At 41.8% G+C, this 20,161-nt stretch overlaps 1 protein-coding gene across 8 annotated transcripts in view; it reads right to left on the minus strand.

Moving 5' to 3' along the window:
* Positions 1-985: 985 nt before the first annotated feature.
* TFG (trafficking from ER to golgi regulator) overlaps positions 986-20,161 on the minus strand; it is a 225,526-nt gene continuing 206,350 nt past the window's right edge. For all 8 annotated transcript variants that reach the window (XM_053707575.1, XM_053707574.1, XM_053707572.1 and 5 more), the window contains one exon: positions 986-1,751. In XM_053707575.1, the coding sequence (XP_053563550.1) occupies positions 1,390-1,751 (362 nt within the window). In that variant the 3' untranslated portion in view covers positions 986-1,389. The remainder of the gene's footprint in view (positions 1,752-20,161) is intronic.

A 20,161-nucleotide genomic window follows, 5' to 3' on the forward strand; every position in this document is an offset into this window, starting at 1 on the left:
GCATCTCCGGACTCTAACTTTCACCCAGGCTCTCACTGAGAGGCTGACAGGACTACTTAAAACTCCAGTCCCATTCCGAAGGGTACTACCCTCCATAAGACTACTCCGAATCTTCAACGAAAGGCAGAGAATGACTGGGGGATGAGGGGAGTAGGGGAGGTATTTAAGCCTTTGGCTGGGGTGTCTTTGCCTCCTCCTGGTGGCCAGGTTCTTTATTCCCAAAAGTAATGAATGAATGAAGCCGTGGACTCTCCTCCCTTTAAGATGGAAAAATTGCTTATATTAATACCATTCAAATAGCTTTTTCCTACTATAGTTGCTGGCCCTTCTACCATTGCCCCCCCCCCCCCCCCCACAACTTAAAAGTACTCTGGTACTTGCAAATTGTATCCAGAGACTAAATGCGCAGTTTCCCTTGCATAACACTGCAAACAATTATCACATACTCCAATACATTTGTACCTTCAAACTTACTATATCATATATATTTTGTGCAATGTGAGCCACTTTAACTATAGACTATGCTATATTTATACTAGAATCTGCTCATATCTAGGTAAATTTATAATCACAGAATAGCAGTATCATATTGTGTTTCATAAAACGTTATTTAAACTCCACTTACAAACACCCTCTACAGGTCTAACCATTTCACCATATATATATTGATTTAATAATGTTTCAATGTTAATAGTTTTGTTCTCCCACTGACACAATGTTGAATTAGTTGGTTGAGGTCCATAAGTGGCCTTCAAAGATTGGGAGGGAAACTTTCATCTACAAAAATTAGAAAATATGAGGTTTATCTTTTACTTGTTTAAGCCGACTCGTAACAGATAAGATTATATATTTTGGCTAAAGTGATTGATATGTTCTTTTCTCTGTGTATTTGTATGACATTTTTTAAATATCACTTCCCTGTTATATTGCATATTAAACCTCAATGAAAACTTTTTTTTTTTTTTTAAATATCACACAAAAAGACTGATTTTAATATTTTATTAAGTTTTCATGTGAATGTTAGAATTTGTACATAATACCTAGATTTACCTTTCAGAACTGATCTAATTTAACACATCAGATCATTAAAAACAAGTCAAAACAGTGGGGTTCTCAAGTAGCATGTTTTCAAACATTTGACAAGGCCAGCTAGTGTCAATCACTTTTTTTGTTTACTAGAGAGTAGATACAGTTGAAAGCAGGAAATAATTATTTGGTCTCATCTCCCAATAATACATTTACTGAAAATTAACCATGTAACAAGAAGCAAAATAATACTTTTCTTCTGCTACCTGGAACATAGTCATAAATGTAAGCATAATATTGGTGTCCATTGGGATGGAAAGATCTAGCAGCTTGTGGCCTTGTGTATAATATCATCTCAACTATTTATCGATATCCTGGTCCTGGCTGGGTGTAGCCCTGACCAAATGCAGGGCGATTACGAGCATATGGATTAGGCCCACTAGGTGGTGGGGTAACAGTGCTGCCAGGTGGTGGGGTAAAACCTGGTCTTGGTTGATAGGATCCTGGTTGACTAGCAGTTATTCCAGGCTGAGTAGCAGGTGGAACATTATAGTTTGCAGCCTGCGAAGCTTGTGTAGTGTAGGTCTGAGGTGGATATGTGCCAGCTGGATACTGCTGAGATGGCTGTTGCTGGGCTGGAAATCCAGAAGCAGAAGCCTGTGCAGCTTGCTGATTATATGCTGGAAACTGCTGAGCTTGTGGCTGTGTAGCCTGTTGATTGTAAACTGTTGCATACAAAAAAAGAAAGCAAAACTGTTTAGAATGGTTAACCACAGGTTCTTTAAAAAAATAATAATAATCTCAGGCTTGAATTGAGATGCTCAAATGTATTATTTTAAAAACATAATTTATGCTTACCTGAAATTTATTTCTCTTGTGATGTATCAAGTCCACAGATTCATCCTTACTTGTGGGATATTCTCCTTCTCTACAGGAAGTGGCAGAGAGAGCACCCACAGCAGAGCTGTCTATATAGCTCCCCCCTTAGCTCCACCCCCCAGTCATTCGATAAATTTATCAGGTAAGCATAAATTATGTTTTCTCTTGTAAGATGTATCGAGTCCACGGATTCATCCTTACTTGTGGGATACCAATACCAAAGCTTTAAGACACGGATGAAGGGAGGGACAAGACAAGGACCTTAAACGGAAGGCACCACTGCTTGTAGAACCTTTCTCCCAAAAATAGCCTCCGAAGAAGCAAAAGTATCAAATTTGGAAAATTTGGAAAAAGTATTTAGCGAAGACCAAGTCGCCGCCTTACAAATCTGTTCAACAGAAGCCTCATTTTTAAAAGCCCATGTGGAAGCCACAGCTCTAGTAGAATGAGCAGTAATTCTTTCAGGAGGCTGCTGTCCAGCAGTCTCATAGGACAAACAGATGATGCTTTTCATCCAAAAGGAAAGAGGTAGCCGTAGCCTTTTGGCCTCTCCGCTTACCAGAACAAACAACAAACAATGAAGATGTTTGACGGAAATCTTTGGTTGCTTGTAAGTAGAACTTTAAAGCACGAACCACATCAAGATTGTGCAGACAACGTTCCTTCTTTGATGAAGGATTAGGACACAGAGAAGGAACAACAATCTCTTGATTGATATTCTTATTAGAAACAACCTTAGGAAGAAAACCAGGTTTGGTACGCAAAACCACCTTATATGAATGGAAAATAAGATAAGGGGAATCACACTGTAAAGCAGATAACTCAGAAACTCTTCAAGCCGAAGAGATAGCAACTAAGAACAAAACATTCCAAGATAGAAATTTAATATCTATGGAATGCATAGGTTCAAACGGAACCCCTTGAAGAACTCTAAGGACTAAGTTTAGGCTCCAAGGTGGAGCAGCAGGCTTAAATACAGGCTTAATTCTGACCAAAGCCTGACTAAAAGTTTGAACGTCTGGGACATCTGCCAGACGTTTGTGTAGTAGAATAGACAAAGCAGATATTTGTCCTTTTAGAGAACTAGCTGATAATCCCTTCTCCAAACCCTCTTGGAGAAAAGACAATATTCTAGGAATCCTAATCTTACTCCACGAGTAACCTTTGGATTCGCACCAATAAAGATATTTGCTCCAAATCTTATGATAGATCTTCCTGGTGACAGGCTTTCTAGCCTGAATCAGGGTATCAATGACCGACTCGGAGAAACCACGCTTTGATAGAACTAGGGGTTCAATCTCCAAGCAGTCAGACGCAGAGAAACTAGATTTTCATGTGAGAACGGACCTTGGATTAGAAGGTCCCGCCTCATTGGCAGGGTCCACGGTGGAACCGAGGACATGCCCACTAGGTCTGCATACCAAGTCCTGCGTGGCCACGCAGGTGCTATCAGAATCACAGAAGCTCTCTCCTGCTTGATTCTGGCAACCAGACGTGGAAGGAGAGGAAGCGGTGGAAATACGTAGGCCAGATTGAAGGACAAAATTACTGCTAGAGCATCTATCAGTACCGCCTTGGGATCCCGGGACCTGGACCCGTAACAAGGAAGTTTGGCATTCTGACGCAACGCCATCAAATCCAATTCTGGTGTGCCCCATAGCTGAATCAGCTGAGCAAATACCTCCGGATGGAGTTCCCACTCCCCCGGATGAAAAGTCTGGCGACTTAGAAAATCCGCCTCCCAGTTTTCACTCCTGGAATGTGGATTACTGAGAGATGGCAAGAGTGATCCTCTGCCCATCGGATTATTTTGGTTACCTCCATCATCGCTAGAGAACTCCTTGTTTCTCCTTGATGATTAATATAAGCTACAGTCGTGATGTTGTCCGACTGAAACCTGATGAATTTGGCTGCAGCAAGCTGAGGCCACGCCTGAAGCGCCTTGAATATCGCTCTCAGTTCTAGGATGTTTATCGGAAGAAGAGATTCCTCCCGAGACCATAAGCCCTGTGCTTTCAGGGAGTTCCAGACTGCACCCCAGCCTAGCAGGCTGGCATCTGTCATTACAATGAGCCACTCTGGCCTGTGGAAGTACATTCCCTGAGACAGGTGGTCCTGAGACAACCACCAGAGAAGAGAATCTCTGGTCTCCTGATCCAGATGCAGTTGAGGAGATACATCTGCATAATCTCCATTCCACTGTTTGAGCATGCATAGTTGCAGTGGTCTGAGGTGTAGGCGGGCAAAAGGAACTATGTCCATTGCCGTTACCATGAGTCCGATTACCTCCATAGACTGAGCCACAGATGGCTGAGGAATGGAATGAAGAGTTCGGCAAGTGGTTAAGAGTTTTGATTTTCTGACTTCCGTCAGAAATATTTTCATTTCTACCGAATCTATCCAGAAAGGAAACTCTTGTGAGAGGGAAGAGAGAACTCTTTTTTTATGTTCACCTTCCACCCGTGAGATCTCAGAAAAATCAACATAATGTCCGTGTGAGACTTGGCTAGCTGAAAAGTCGACGCCTGAATTAAGATGTCATCTAGATAAGGCACCACTGCTATGCCCCGAGGTCGTAGAACCGCCAGAAGGGACCCTAGCACCTTTGTGAAAATTCTTGGAGCCGTGGCTAACCCGAAGGGAAGAGCCACAAACTGGTAATGCCTGTTTAGAAAGGCAAATCTGAGAAATTGATGATGATTTCTGTGAATAGGGATGTGTAGATACGCATCCTTTAAGTCCACGGTAGTCATATATTGACCTTCCTAGATCAGAGGCAGAATAGTCCGAATGGTCTCCATCTTGAATGATGGAACCCTGAGGAACTTGTTTAGAATTTTGAGATCCAAGATTGGTCTGAAAGTTCCCTCTTTTTTGGGAACCACAAACAGGTTTGAGCAGAACCCTAGTCCCTGTTCCTCTTTTGGGACTGGGCGGATCACCCCCATGGTAAGCAGATCTTCTACCCAGCGTAAGAACGCCTCTCTCTTTGTCTGGATTACAGACAATCGAGAAATATGAAATCTCCCCCGTGGAAGGGAGTCTTTTAATTCCAGAAGATATCCCTGGGACACAATTTCTAAAGCCCAGGGATCGTGAACATCTCTTGCCCAAGCCTGAGCGAAGAGAGAGAGTCTGCCCCCTACTAGATCCGGTCCCGGATCGGGGGCTACCCCTTCATGCTGTCTTAGAGGCAGCTGCAGGCTTCTTGGCCTGTTTACCCTTGTTCCAAGCCTGGATAGGTCTCCAGACTGACCTGGATTGGGTAAAATTCCCCTCTTGCTTTGCAGCAGAGGAAGCCGAAACGGAACCACTCTTGAAGTTCCGAAAGGAACGAAAATTATTTTGTTTGATCTTCATCTTATTTGATCTATCCTGAGGAAGGGCATGACCTTTCCCTCCAGTGATGTCTGAAATAATCTCTTTCAGTTCAGGCCCGAATAGGGTCTTTCCTTTGAAAGGGATGTTCAAAAGTTTAGATTTGGATGACACATCAGCAGACCAGGACTTAAGCCATAACGTCCTGCGTGCTAAAATGGCAAAACCTGAATTCTTTGCCGCTAATTTAGCCAGTTGAAAAGCGGCATCTGTAATAAAAGAATTAGCCAACTTAAGGGCCTTGATTCTGTCCATAATCTCCTCTAATGAAGTCTCCATCTGAAGAGCCTCTTCTAGAGGCTCAAACCAGAAAGCAGCTGCAGTAGTTACAGGAACAATGCACGCAATAGGTTGAAGAGAAAAACCCTGATGAACAAAAATTTTCTTCAGGAGACCCTCTAATTTTTTATCCATAGGATCTTTGAAAGCACAACTGTCTTCGATAGGTATAGTTGTACACTTAGACAGAGTAGAAATAGCTCTCTCCACCTTAGGGACTGTCTGCCACGAGCCCCGCATGGTGTCAGATATGGGAAACATTTTCTTAAAAACAGGAGGGGGAGAGAACGGAATACCTGGTCTATCCCACTCCTTAATAATATTCACAATCCTCTTAGGAACTGGAAAAACATCAGTGTAAACAGGAACCTCTAAGTATTTATCCATTTTACACAATTTCTCTGGAACCACTATAGGGTCACAATCATCTAGAGTCGCTAATACCTCCCTGAGCAATAAGCGGAGGTGTTCAAGCTTAAATTTAAAGGCCGTCATATCAGAATCTGTCTGAGGAAGCGTCTTTCCTGAATCAGAAATTTCTCCCTCAGATAACAAATCCCTCACCCCTACTTCAGAGCATTGTGAGGGCATATACAGATACGGCTACTAAAGTGTCATTTTTTCTAAACCCAGAGCTGTCCCGCTTTCCTTGTAAACCAGGCAGTTTAGATAAAACCTCTGAGGGTTGTATTCATAACTGTGGCCATGTCTTGTAAAGTAAAAGAATTTGACGCACTAGAGGTACTTGGCGTCATTTGTGCAGGCGTTACTGGTTGTGACACTTGGGGAGAGCAAGATGACGAACCCTCATTTACTTCTGACTGAGAATCATCTATTGCTCTATTTTTAAGTGCTAATATATGTTCTTTATAGTTTATAGACATATCAGTACAATTGGGACACATTCTAAGAGGGGGTTCCACAATGGCTTCCAAACATATTAAACAAGGATTTTCCTTGGTGTCAGACATGTTAAACAGGCTAGTAATGTAAAAAGCAAGCTTGGAAAACACTGTAATCAAAGTAAAAAACACTTAGAAATAAAAAGGTACTGTGCCTTTAAGAGAAAAAAAGCTGCACCAGTTCTGCAAAACAGTGTAAAAAAGCAGTAAACAATGACATTTTTACAGTAGCATTATAAAGGCTTAGTAACTTTGCACAGCTATGTAAATAAACAATTAACCCTTTAATGGCAAAAACGGATTGAAAAAACGTTAAACCCAGTAAAAAAGACTTTCAGCACCATGCCACAGCTCAGCATGCCCTGCCCTTCAGAACGATTTGTGGGGGGAAAAAACTTCTTTAACAACCCTCAAACACAGCAGAAACGACAGGAGAAGCAGTGATGTCTCAGAGGAAAGGAAACTGAGCAACTGAGGCGCGAAAATAGGCCCCTCCCACCTCACTCGATGTTTTGAGGCCTATCAGAGAAACACCAGAGTGTCTCTTAATTAACCATGTGAGTTACAAAACTCAAAACCAAGCCACAATGACCCCTTTAGTCCCTTCAAAAAACGTTATAAATGCATCAAAAAAAAAAAAAAAAACGTTTTTTTTTTTTTTTCTAACAGTGTCACCAGTAACTAATGAGCCCTTCAAGCAAGCTGAAATTCCTATTAAAGTATCTGAATACAGCTTACCCTTCCCTCATGGGGATATTGCCAGCCTTTTCTAGATTTAGCACAGTCTGTCTAGAAAAATATAGACTGAACATACCTCATATGCAGCTTAGCCTGCAAACTGTTCTCCCAACTGAAGTTTTCCAATACTCTTCAGGCCTTGTGAGAACAGCAGTGCATCTTAGTTACAAAGTGCTAAGATCATCATCCTTCTTGCAGAAATCTTCATCCCTTTTCTGCCAGAGAGTAAATAGTACACACCGGTACCATTTAAAATCATAAACTTTTGCTTGAGAAGTAAAAAACTAACATTTTAGTCACCACATAGCTCTTTACCCTTCCTAGCAGTTAAGCAGGCAGAGAGAATGACTGGGGGGTGGAGCTAAGGGGGGAGCTATATAGACAGCTCTGCTGTGGGTGCTCTCTCTGCCACTTCCTGTAGGGAAGGAGAATATCCCACAAGGATGAATCCGTGGACTCGATACATCTTACAAGAGAAATTGTTCATAACAAAAACACGTTTTTTTGAGGTCACATTCCCAAATTTCAGATATAACTAAAGAGAAAAGAAATTCTTAACTTTATAATATAAAGCAGCCTTAAAATGTATCCTTCCAATGAATAAGACAGTTTAAGGGATATGAAACCCAAATTCTTTTTCTTGTTTTTAAGTCTGTCCTCAGGCCACATTTTGAGGATATCTGAGCTGGAACACAGGTGAAATAATCAGCTGATTAGTGAACATCCAAGGGAATCCTGAAAAATTGGCCTGTTGGGGAGGCCTGAGGACAGGTTTGAAAATCAGTGAGAGACCATGAAATTTTAAGGAACTCTCTTATTAAACAATATCATGTATAACCAACCCCCTACCGTTCAATAATCCCTTACTATTATCAAATTTTCTTCAATATTCTGGTAAGCTTAGGAGCCAGTCCATTTTTTTGTTCAGCACCTGGGTAGCGCTTGCCAATTGGTCGCTAAATGTAGCCAAGAGAATGAAGAAAAATTAATAGGAGTAAATCAAAACGTCACTTAAAATTGCATGCTCTATCTGAATCATGAAAGAAAAAAAATGTGGGTTTCATAAAGCTTTAATAAAAACAATTTATGAATAAAATTACTGCCTATGTCAGGAAATAGCCAGCTAAAATAAAAAAAAAAAAAATATTTTATATTGCAATCTAGTGTAAAAAACTGTTAACATGATAAATTCATTTTTTTTCATGGTTGTGAGTCCATGAGCCATTACACCTGGGATTCAACTCCTGTCCAACACATCAAGATATTTTAATCTCTAAAACCTGTCTAATATCTATGTGTAACGTATAGATGAGAAAAAACAGAATTTATGTTTACCTGATAAATTACTTTCTCCAACGGTGTGTCCGGTCCACGGCGTCATCCTTACTTGTGGGATATTCTCTTCCCCAACAGGAAATGGCAAAGAGCCCAGCAAAGCTGGTCACATGATCCCTCCTAGGCTCCGCCTTCCCCAGTCATTCGACCGACGTAAAGGAGGAATATTTGCATAGGAGAAATCATATGATACCGTGGTGACTGTAGCTAGAGAAAATAAATCATCAGACCTGATTAAAAACCAGGGCGGGCCGTGGACCGGACACACCGTTGGAGAAAGTAATTTATCAGGTAAACATAAATTCTGTTTTCTCCAACATAGGTGTGTCCGGTCCACGGCGTCATCCTTACTTGTGGGAGCTAATACCAAAGCTTTAGGACACGGATGATGGGAGGGAGCAAATCAGGTCACCTAGATGGAAGGCACCACGGCTTGCAAAACCTTTCTCCCAAAAATAGCCTCAGAAGAAGCAAAAGTATCAAATTTGTAAAATTTGGTAAAAGTGTGCAGTGAAGACCAAGTCGCTGCCTTACATATCTGATCAACAGAAGCCTCGTTCTTGAAGGCCCATGTGGAAGCCACAGCCCTAGTGGAATGAGCTGTGATTCTTTCAGGAGGCTGCCGTCCGGCAGTCTCATAAGCCAATCGGATGATGCTTTTAAGCCAAAAAGAGAGAGAGGTAGAAGTTGCTTTTTGACCTCTCCTTTTACCAGAATAAACAACAAACAAGGAAGATGTTTGTCTGAAATCCTTTGTAGCCTCTAAATAGAATTTTAGAGCACGAACTACATCCAAATTGTGCAACAAACGTTCCTTCTTTGAAACTGGATTCGGACACAAAGAAGGCACGACTATCTCCTGGTTAATATTTTTGTTAGAAACAACTTTCGGAAGAAAACCAGGTTTAGTACGCAAAACCACCTTATCTGCATGGAACACCAGATAAGGAGGAGAACACTGCAGAGCAGATAACTCTGAAACTCTTCTAGCAGAAGAAATTGCAACCAAAAACAAAACTTTCCAAGATAATAACTTGATATCAACGGAATGTAAGGGTTCAAACGGAACCCCCTGAAGAACTGAAAGAACTAAATTGAGACTCCAAGGAGGAGTCAAAGGTTTGTAAACAGGCTTGATTCTAACCGGAGCCTGAACAAAAGCTTGAACATCTGGCACAGCCGCCAGCTTTTTGTGAAGTAAAACAGATAAAGCAGAAATCTGTCCCTTCAAAGAACTTGCAGATAATCCTTTCTCCAAACCTTCTTGAAGAAAGGATAGAATCTTAGGAATTTTTATCTTGTTCCATGGGAATCCTTTAGATTCACACCAACAGATATATTTTTTCCAAATTTTATGGTAGATTTTTCTAGTTACAGGCTTTCTAGCCTGAACAAGAGTATCAATGACAGAATCTGAGAACCCTCGCTTTGATAAAATCAAGCGTTCAATCTCCAAGCAGTCAGTTGGAGTGAGGCCAGATTCGGATGTTTGAACGGACCTTGAACAAGAAGGTCCTGTCTCAAAGGTAGCTTCCATGGTGGAGCCGATGACATATTCACCAGATCTGCATACCAAGTCCTGCGTGGCCACGCAGGAGCTATCAAGATCACCGATACCCTCTCCTGTTTGATCCTGGCTACCAGCCTGGGAATGAGAGGAAACGGTGGGAACACATAAGCTAGGTTGAAGCTCCAAGGTGCTACTAGTGCATCCACTAGAGTCGCCTTGGGATCCCTGGATCTGGACCCGTAGCAAGGAACCTTGAAGTTCTGACGAGACGCCATCAGATCCATGTCTGGAATGCCCCACAATTGAATTATTTTGGCAAAGATTTCCGGATGGAGTTCCCACTCCCCCGGATGAAATGTCTGACGACTCAGAAAATCCGCTTCCCAATTTTCCACTCCTGGGATGTGGATTGCAGACAAGTGGCAGGAGTGAGTCTCCGCCCATTGAATTATTTTGGTCACTTCTTCCATCGCCAGGGAACTCCTTGTTCCCCCCTGATGGTTGATATACGCAACAGTCGTCATGTTGTCTGATTGAAACCGTATGAATTTGGCCTTTGCTAGCTGAGGCCAAGCCTTGAGAGCATTGAATATCGCTCTCAGTTCCAGAATATTTATCGGGAGAAGAGATTCTTCCCGAGACCAAAGACCCTGAGCTTTCAGGGGTTCCCAGACCGCGCCCCAGCCCACCAGACTGGCGTCGGTCGTGACAATGACCCACTCTGGTCTGCGGAAGCTCATCCCTTGTGACAGGTTGTCCAGGGTCAGCCACCAACGGAGTGAATCTCTGGTCCTCTGATCTACTTGTATCGTCGGAGACAAGTCTGTATAATCCCCATTCCACTGACTGAGCATGCACAGTTGTAATGGTCTTAGATGAATTCGCGCAAAAGGAACTATGTCCATTGCCGCGACCATCAAACCTATTACTTCCATGCACTGCGCTATGGAAGGAAGAAGAACAGAATGAAGTACTTGACAAGAGCTTAGAAGTTTTGATTTTCTGGCCTCTGTCAGAAAAATCCTCATTTCTAAGGAGTCTATTATTGTTCCCAAGAAGGGAACTCTTGTTGACGGGAATAGAGAACTTTTTTCTACGTTCACTTTCCACCCATGAGATCTGAGAAAGGCCAGGACAATGTCCGTATGAGCCTTTGCTTGTGGTAGAGACGACGCTTGAATCAGTATGTCGTCCAAGTAAGGTACTACTGCAATGCCCCTTGGTCTTAGCACCGCTAGAAGGGACCCTAGTACCTTTGTGAAAATTCTTGGAGCAGTGGCTAATCCGAATGGAAGTGCCACAAACTGGTAATGCTTGTCCAGAAAGGCGAACCTTAGGAACCGATGATGTTCCTTGTGGATAGGAATATGTAGATACGCATCCTTTAAATCCACCGTGGTCATGAATTGACCTTCCTGGATGGTAGGAAGAATTGTCCGAATGGTTTCCATTTTGAACGATGGAACCTTGAGAAATTTGTTTAGGATCTCGAGATCTAAGATTGGTCTGAATGTTCCCTCTTTTTTGGGAACTATGAACAGATTGGAGTAGAATCCCATCCCTTGTTCTCCTAATGGAACAGGATGAATCACTCCCATTTTTAACAGGTCTTCTACACAATGTAAGAATGCCTGTCTTTTTATGTGGTCTGAAGACAATTGAGACCTGTGGAACCTTCCCCTTGGGGGTAGCTCCTTGAATTCCAGAAGATAACCTTGGGAGACTATTTCTAGCGCCCAAGGATCCAGAACATCTCTTGCCCAAGCCTGAGCGAAGAGAGAAAGTCTGCCCCCCACCAGATCCGGTCCCGGATCGGGGGCCAACATCTCATGCTGTCTTGGTAGCAGTGGCAGGCTTCTTGGCCTGCTTACCTTTGTTCCAGCCTTGCATTGGCCTCCAGGCTGGCTTGGTTTGAGAAGTATTACCCTCTTGCTTAGAAGATGTAGAACTTGAGGCTGGTCCGTTTCTGCGAAAGGGACGAAAATTTGGTTTCTTTTTAGCCTTAAAAGACCTATCCTGAGGAAGGGCGTGGCCCTTACCCCCAGTGATATCTGAAATAATCTCTTTCAAGTCAGGGCCAAACAGCGTTTTCCCCTTGAAAGGTATGTTAAGTAATTTGTTCTTGGAGGACGCATCCGCTGACCAAGACTTTAGCCAAAGCGCTCTGCGCGCCACAATAGCAAACCCTGAATTTTTCGCCGCTAATCTAGCTAATTGCAAAGTGGCGTCTAAGGTAAAAGAGTTAGCCAACTTAAGTGCTTGAACTCTGCCCATAACCTCCTCATAAGAGGATGCTTGATTGAGCGACTTTTCTAGTTCCTCGAACCAGAAACACGCTGCTGTAGTGACAGGAACAATGCACGAAATTGGTTGTAGAAGGAAACCTTGCTGAACAAACATCTTTTTAAGCAAACCCTCTAATTTTTTGTCCATAGGATCTTTAAAAGCACAACTATCTTCTATAGGGATAGTGGTGCGTTTGTTTAGAGTAGAAACCGCCCCCTCGACCTTGGGGACTGTCTGCCATAAGTCCTTCCTGGGGTCGACCATAGGAAATAATTTCTTAAATATAGGGGGAGGGACAAAAGGTATGCCGGGCCTTTCCCATTCTTTATTTACAATGTCCGCCACCCGCTTGGGTATAGGAAAAGCTTCGGGGGGCACCGGGACCTCTAGGAACCTGTCCATTTTACATAATTTCTCTGGAATGACCAAATTGTCACAATCATCCAGAGTAGATAACACCTCCTTAAGCAGAGCGCGGAGATGTTCCAATTTAAATTTAAATGTAATAACATCAGGTTCAGCTTGTTGAGAAATTTTTCCTGAATCTGAAATTTCTCCCTCAGACAAAACCTCCCTAGCCCCTTCAGACTGGTGTAAGGGCATGTCAGAACCATTATCATCAGCGTCCTCATGCTCTTCAGTATCTAAAACAGAGCAGTCGCGCTTTCGCTGATAAGTGGGCATTTTGGCTAAAATGTTTTTAATAGAATTATCCATTACAGCCGTTAATTGTTGCATAGTAAGGAGGATTGGCGCACTAGATGTACTAGGGGCCTCCTGAGTGGGCAAGACTGGTGTAGACATAGAAGGGGATGATGCAGTACCATGCTTACGCCCCTCACTTAAGGAATCGTTTTGGGCAACATTATTATCAGTGGTATCATTGTCCCTACTTTGTTTGTCACATTTATCACATATATTTAAATGGATAGGAACCTTGGCTTCCGAACATACAGAACATCGTCTATCTGATAGTTCAGACATGTTAATAGGCATAAACTTGGTAACAAAGCACAAAAAACGTTTTAAAAACAGAATTTATGTTTACCTGATAAATTACTTTCTCCAACGGTGTGTCCGGTCCACGGCGTCATCCTTACTTGTGGGATATTCTCTTCCCCAACAGGAAATGGCAAAGAGCCCAGCAAAGCTGGTCACATGATCCCTCCTAGGCTCCGCCTACCCCAGTCATTCGACCGACGTTAAGGAGGAATATTTGCATAGGAGAAACCATATGATACCGTGGTGACTGTAGTTAAAGAAAATAAATTATCAGACCTGATTAAAAAACCAGGGCGGGCCGTGGACCGGACACACCGTTGGAGAAAGTAATTTATCAGGTAAACATAAATTCTGTTTTCTCCAACATAGGTGTGTCCGGTCCACGGCGTCATCCTTACTTGTGGGAACCAATACCAAAGCTTTAGGACACGGATGAAGGGAGGGAGCAAATCAGGTCACCTAAATGGAAGGCACCACGGCTTGCAAAACCTTTCTCCCAAAAACAGCCTCAGAAGAAGCAAAAGTATCAAACTTGTAAAATTTGGTAAAAGTGTGCAGTGAAGACCAAGTCGCTGCCCTACATATCTGATCAACAGAAGCCTCGTTCTTGAAGGCCCATGTGGAAGCCACAGCCCTAGTGGAATGAGCTGTGATTCTTTCAGGAGGCTGCCGTCCGGCAGTCTCGTAAGCCAATCTGATGATGCTTTTAATCCAAAAACTCTAAGCCATCTCCGTGGAGATGTTGCCTGTACAACGGCAAAGAGAATGACTGGGGTAGGCGGAGCCTAGGAGGGATCATGTGACCAGCTTTGCTGGGCTCTTTGCCATTTCCTGTTGGGGAAGAGAATATCCCACAAGTAAGGATGACGCCGTGGACCGGACACACCTATGTTGGAGAAATAAAACCGTTACTGTCTCTTTAAATTTTAAACTGAACACACTTTTTTACTGAATATACGCAAAAGTATGAAGGAAATGTTCAAAATTCACCAAAATTTCACCAGTGTCATAAAGCCTTAAAAGTATTGCACACCAAATTTGAAAGCTTTAACTCTTAAAATAACGGAACCGGAGCCGTTTTTACATTTAACCCCTATACAGTCCCTGGTATCTGCTTTGCTGAGACCCAACCAAGCCCAGAGGGGAATACGATACCAAATGACGCCTTCAATAAGCTTTTTCAGTGGATCTGAGCACCTCACACATGCATCTGCATGCCTTGCTTCTCAAAAACAACTGCGCATTAGTGGCGCGAAAATGAGGCTCTGCCTATGACTAGAAAAGGCCCCCAGTGAAAAAGGTGTCCAATACAGTGCCTGTCCGTTCTTTTAACAATTTGCCAAGATTAAAATAACTCTCCTAAGCTATAAACCATTAAACATGCCTATATAGTAATCGTTTTGGCCCAGAAAAATGTCTACCAGTCTTTAAAGCCCTTGTGAAGCCCTTGTATTCTTATATTGAAAATTAAGAAAATGGCTTACCGGATCCCATAGGGAAAATGACAGCTTCCAGCATTACCAAGTCTTGTTAGAAATGTGTCATACCTCAAGCAGCCAAAGTCTGCTCACTGTTTCCCCCAACTGAAGTTAATTCCTCTCAACAGTCCTGTGTGGAAACAGCCATCGATTTTAGTAACGGTTGCTAAAATCATTTTCCTCTTACAAACAGAAATCTTCATCTCTTTTCTGTTTCAGAGTAAATAGTACATACCAGCACTATTTTAAAATAACAAACTCTTGATTGCAGAAAAAAAACTACATTTAAACACCAAAAAACTCTGAGCCATCTCCGTGGAGATGTTGCCTGTGCAACGGCAAAGAGAATGACTGGGGAAGGCGGAGCCTAGGAGGGATCATGTGACCAGCTTTGCTGGGCTCTTTGCCATTTCCTGTTGGGGAAGAGAATATCCCACAAGTAAGGATGACGCCGTGGACCGGACACACCTATGTTGGAGAAAGGAGAAATAGAACAAAAAAGGGTAAGAACAAATTAGTGTAAATGAGGTATTAGCAAGAATTGCCGCCAACTGAAAGAATAAATGTGGGTGAGTATTGTGGACTCTCACCCCATGAAAGGTAAGCATAAATGATTTTCTTTCACAAGAAAATGGGTGGGGGAAAAATAAGGCAGGCACCTATTGACCAGGAACCTGTAGGCCATTCCTGCCAAAAGCCATCTCAGAAAAGAGAAAAACGGCAAACTGGTAAAACAAATTGTGAACGTGCCTAAGAAAGACTAACTACCTGCTTTGCAAATCTGAAGCTACATTGTTAGATGCCCAAGAGGTAGAAACTGGACTGGTAGAATGAGCAGTTATGCATTTGGAAGATAATTAGCCACCTACAAGGAAGCTATATGAAATAGGCTCTACGCTATCACTTTCTGACCCCTACGTGGAGCTGAGAAATTAACAAATTAGTCAATTGACTAAAGACTATTGTGGCTTAATAAACTAAATTCATGCTTACCTTATAAATTTGACACGATGAGTCCACGGATCATCTAATTACTATTGGGAATATCACTCCTGCCCAGCAGAAGGCAGCAAAGAGCACCACAGCAAAGCTGATAAATATCACCTCCCTTCCCTCCAACCCCAGTCATTCGACCGAAGTAAAAGGAGAGAAAGGAAGCAACAAGGTGCAGAGGTGTCTGAGGTTTATAGTATGACAAAAGCCGGTCTTAAAAAATCAGGGCGGGCCGTGGACTCATCGTTTCAAAAAAACATAATTTACGTAAGAACTTACCTGATAAATTCATTTCTTTCATATTAGCAAGAGTCCATGAGCTAGTGACGTATGGGATATACATTCCTACCAGGAGGGGCAAAGTTTCCCAAACCTTAAAATGCCTATAAATACACCCCTCACCACACCCACAATTCAGTTTAACGAATAGCCAAGAAGTGGGGTGATAAGAAAAAAGTGCGAAAGCATATAAAATAAGGAATTGGAATAATTGTGCTTTATACAAAAAAATCATAACCACCACAAAAAAAGGGCGGGCCTCATGGACTCTTGCTAATATGAAAGAAATGAATTTATCAGGTAAGTTCTTACATAAATTATGTTTTCTTTCATGTAATTAGCAAGAGTCCATGAGCTAGTGACGTATGGGATAATGACTACCCAAGATGTGGATCTTTCCACACAAGAGTCACTAGAGAGGGAGGGATAAAATAAAGACAGCCAATTCCTGCTGAAAATAATCCACACCCAAAATAAAGTTTAATGAAAAACATAAGCAGAAGATTCAAACTGAAAATGCTGCCTGAAGTACTTTTCTACCAAAAACTGCTTCAGAAGAAGAAAATACAACAAAATGGTAGAATTTGGTAAAAGTATGCAAAGAGGACCAAGTTGCCGCTTTGCAAATCTGATCAACCGAAGCTTCATTCCTAAACGCCCAGGAAGTAGAAACTGACCTAGTAGAATGAGCTGTAATCCTATGAGGCGGAGTCTTACCCGACTCAACATAGGCAAGATGAATTAAAGATTTCAACCAAGATGCCAAAGAAATGGCAGAAGTTTTCTGGCTTTTCTAAAACCGGAAAAGATAACAAATAAACTTGAAGTCTTTCGGAAAGACTTAGTAGCTTCAACATAATATTTCAAAGCTCTAATAACATCCAAAGAATGCAACGATTTCTCCTTAGAATTCTTAGGATTAAGACATAATGAAGGAACCACAATGTCTCTACTAATGTTGTTGGAATTTACAACTTAGGTAAAAATTCAAAAGAAGTTCGCAACACCGCCTTATCCTGATGAAAAATCAGAAAAGGAGACTCACAAGAAAGAGCAGATAATTCAGAAACTCTTCTGGCAGAAGAGATGGCCAAAAGGAACAAAACTTTCCAAGAAAGTAATTTAATATCCAATGAATGCATAGGTTCAAATGGAGGAGCTTGAAGAACCCCCAGAACCAAATTCAAACTCCAAGGAGGAGAAATTGACTTAATGACAGGCTTTATACGAACCAAAGCTTGTACAAAACAATGAATATCAGGAAGAATAGCAATCTGTCTGTGAAAAAGAACAGAAAGAGCAGAGATTTGACCTTTCAAGGAACTTGCGGACAAACCCTTATCTAAACCATCCTGAAGAAACTGTAATATTCTCGGTATTCTAAAAGAATGCCAAGAAAAAATGATGAGAAAGACACCAAGAAATATAAGTCTTCCAGACTCTATAATATATCTCTCTGGATACAGATTTACGAGACTGTAACATAGTATTAATCACAGAGTCAGAGAAACCTCTTTGACCAAGAATCAAGCGTTCAATCTCCATACCTTTAAATTTAAGGATTTCAGATCCTGATGGAAAAAAGGACCTTGAGACAAAAGGTCTGGTCTTAACGGAAGAGTCCACGGTTGGCAAGAGGCCATCCGGACAAGATCCGCATACCAAAACCTGTGAGGCCATGCCGGAGCTACCAGCAGAACAAACGAGCATTCCTTCAGAATCTTGGAGATTACTCTTGGAAGAAGAACTAGAGGCGGAAAGATATAGGCAGGATGATACTTCCAAGGAAGTGATAATTCATCCACTGCCTCCGCCTGAGGATCCCGGGATCTGGACAGATACCTGGGAAGTTTCTTGTTTAGATGAGAAGCCATCAGATCTATTTCTGGAAGTTCCCACATTTGAACAATCTGAAGAAATACCTCTGGGTGAAGAGACCATTCGCCCGGATGCAACGTTTGGCGACTGAGATAATCCGCTTTCCAATTGTCCATACCTGGGATATGAACCGCAGAGATTAGACAGGAGCTGGATTCCGCCCAAACCAAAATTCGAGATACTTCTTTCATAGCCAGAGGACTGTGAGTCCCTCCTTGATGATTGATGTATGCCACAGTTGTGACATTGTCTATCTGAAAACAAATGAACAACTCTCTCTTGAGAAGAGGCCAAGACTGAAGAGCTCTGAAAATTGCACGGAGTTCCAAAATATTGATCGGAAATCTCACCTCCTGAGATTCCCAAACCCCTTGTGCCGTCAGATACCCCCACACAGCTCCCCAACCTGTAAGACTTGCATCTGTTGAGATTATAGTCCAGGTCGGAAGAACAAAGAAGCCCCCTGAACTAAACGATGGTGATCTGTCCACCATGTCAGAGAGTGTTGTAAAATCGGTTTAAAGATATTAATTGAGATATCTTTGAGTAATCCCTGCACCATTGGTTCAGCATACAGAGCTGAAGAGGTCGCATATGAAAACGAGCAAAGGAGATCGCATCTGATGCGGCAGTCCTAAGACCCAACATTTCCATGCATAAGGCTACCAAAGGGAATGATTGTGACTGAAGGTTTTGACAAGCTGATATCAATGTTAAACTTCTCTTGTCTGACAAGGACAGAGTCATAGACACTGAATTTATCTAGAAACCTAAAAAGGTTACCCTTGTCTGAGGAATCAATGAACTGAATGGTAAATTGATCCTCCAACCATGAATTTGAAGAAACAACACAAGTCGATTCGTATGAGATTCTTCGAAAATGAGAAGACTGAGCAAGTACCAAAATATCGTCCAAATAAGGAAATACCAAAACCCTATTCTCTGATTACAGAAAAAAGGGGCACCGAGAACCTTTGAAAAAAATTCTTGGAACTGAGGCTAGGCCAAACGGTAGAGCCACAAAACTGGTAATGCTTGTCTAAAAAGAGAATCTCAGACACTAAAAGTGATCTGGATGAATCGGAATATGCAGATACACATCCTGTAAATCTATTGTAGACATATAATGCCCTTGCTAAACAAAAGGCAGGATAGTCCTACAATAACCATCTTGAATGTTGGTATCCTAACATAACGATTCAATAATGACAGATCCGGAACTGGTCTGAAGGAATTGACCTTCTTTGGTACAAATGAAGAGATAAAATAAAACCCCAGCCCCTGTTCCAGAACTGGAACTGGCATAAATACTCCAGCCAACTCTAGATCTGAAACACATTACAGAAATGCTGAGCCTTTGCTGTGTTAACTGGGACACGGAAAAGAAAAGAATCTCTTAGCAGGAGGCCTTAACTTGAAGCCAATTCTGTACCTTTCTGAAACAATGTTTCTGAAACCAGAGATTAAGAACGGAATTGATCCAAATTTCTTTGAAGAAAACGTAATCTGCCCCATACCAGCTGAGCTGGAATAAGGGCCGCACCTTCATAGGTACTTAGGAGCTGGCTATAGGTTTCTATAAGGCTTGGATATATTCCAAACTGGAAATAGTTTCCAAACTGATACCGCTCCTGAGGATGAAGGATCAGGCTTTTGTTCCTTGTGAGGAAAGGAACTAAAATGATTATTTACCCTGGAAAGAAAGGGAAAGCAAAGATGACTTAGAAGACATGTCAGCATTCCAAGTTTAATCCATAAAGCTTTTCTAGCTAAAATAGCTAGAAACATATACCTGACATCAACTCTAATGATATCAAAAGATGGTATCACCAATAAAATTATTAGCATGTTATAGAATAATAATAATGCTATAAAATTATGATCTGTTACTTGTTGCGCTAAAGCTTCTAATCAAAAAGTTGAAGCTGCAGCAACATCCGCTAAAAATATAGCAGGTCTAAGAAGATTACCTGAACATAAGTAAGCTTTTCTTAGAAAGGATTCAATTTTCCTATCTAAAGGATCCTTAAATGAAATACTATCTGCCGTAGGAATAGTAGTACATTAACAGGAGTAGAGACAGCCCCATAACCTTAGGGATTTTTGTCTCAAAAAACTCTAATCTGTCAGATGGCACAGGATATAATTTGCTTAAACGTCTAGAAGGAGTAAATAAATTACCCAAATTATTCCATTCC

The sequence above is a fragment of the Bombina bombina genome, chromosome 3 (genome assembly GCF_027579735.1).
Source record: "Bombina bombina isolate aBomBom1 chromosome 3, aBomBom1.pri, whole genome shotgun sequence".
Classification (NCBI taxonomy): domain Eukaryota; kingdom Metazoa; phylum Chordata; class Amphibia; order Anura; family Bombinatoridae; genus Bombina; species Bombina bombina.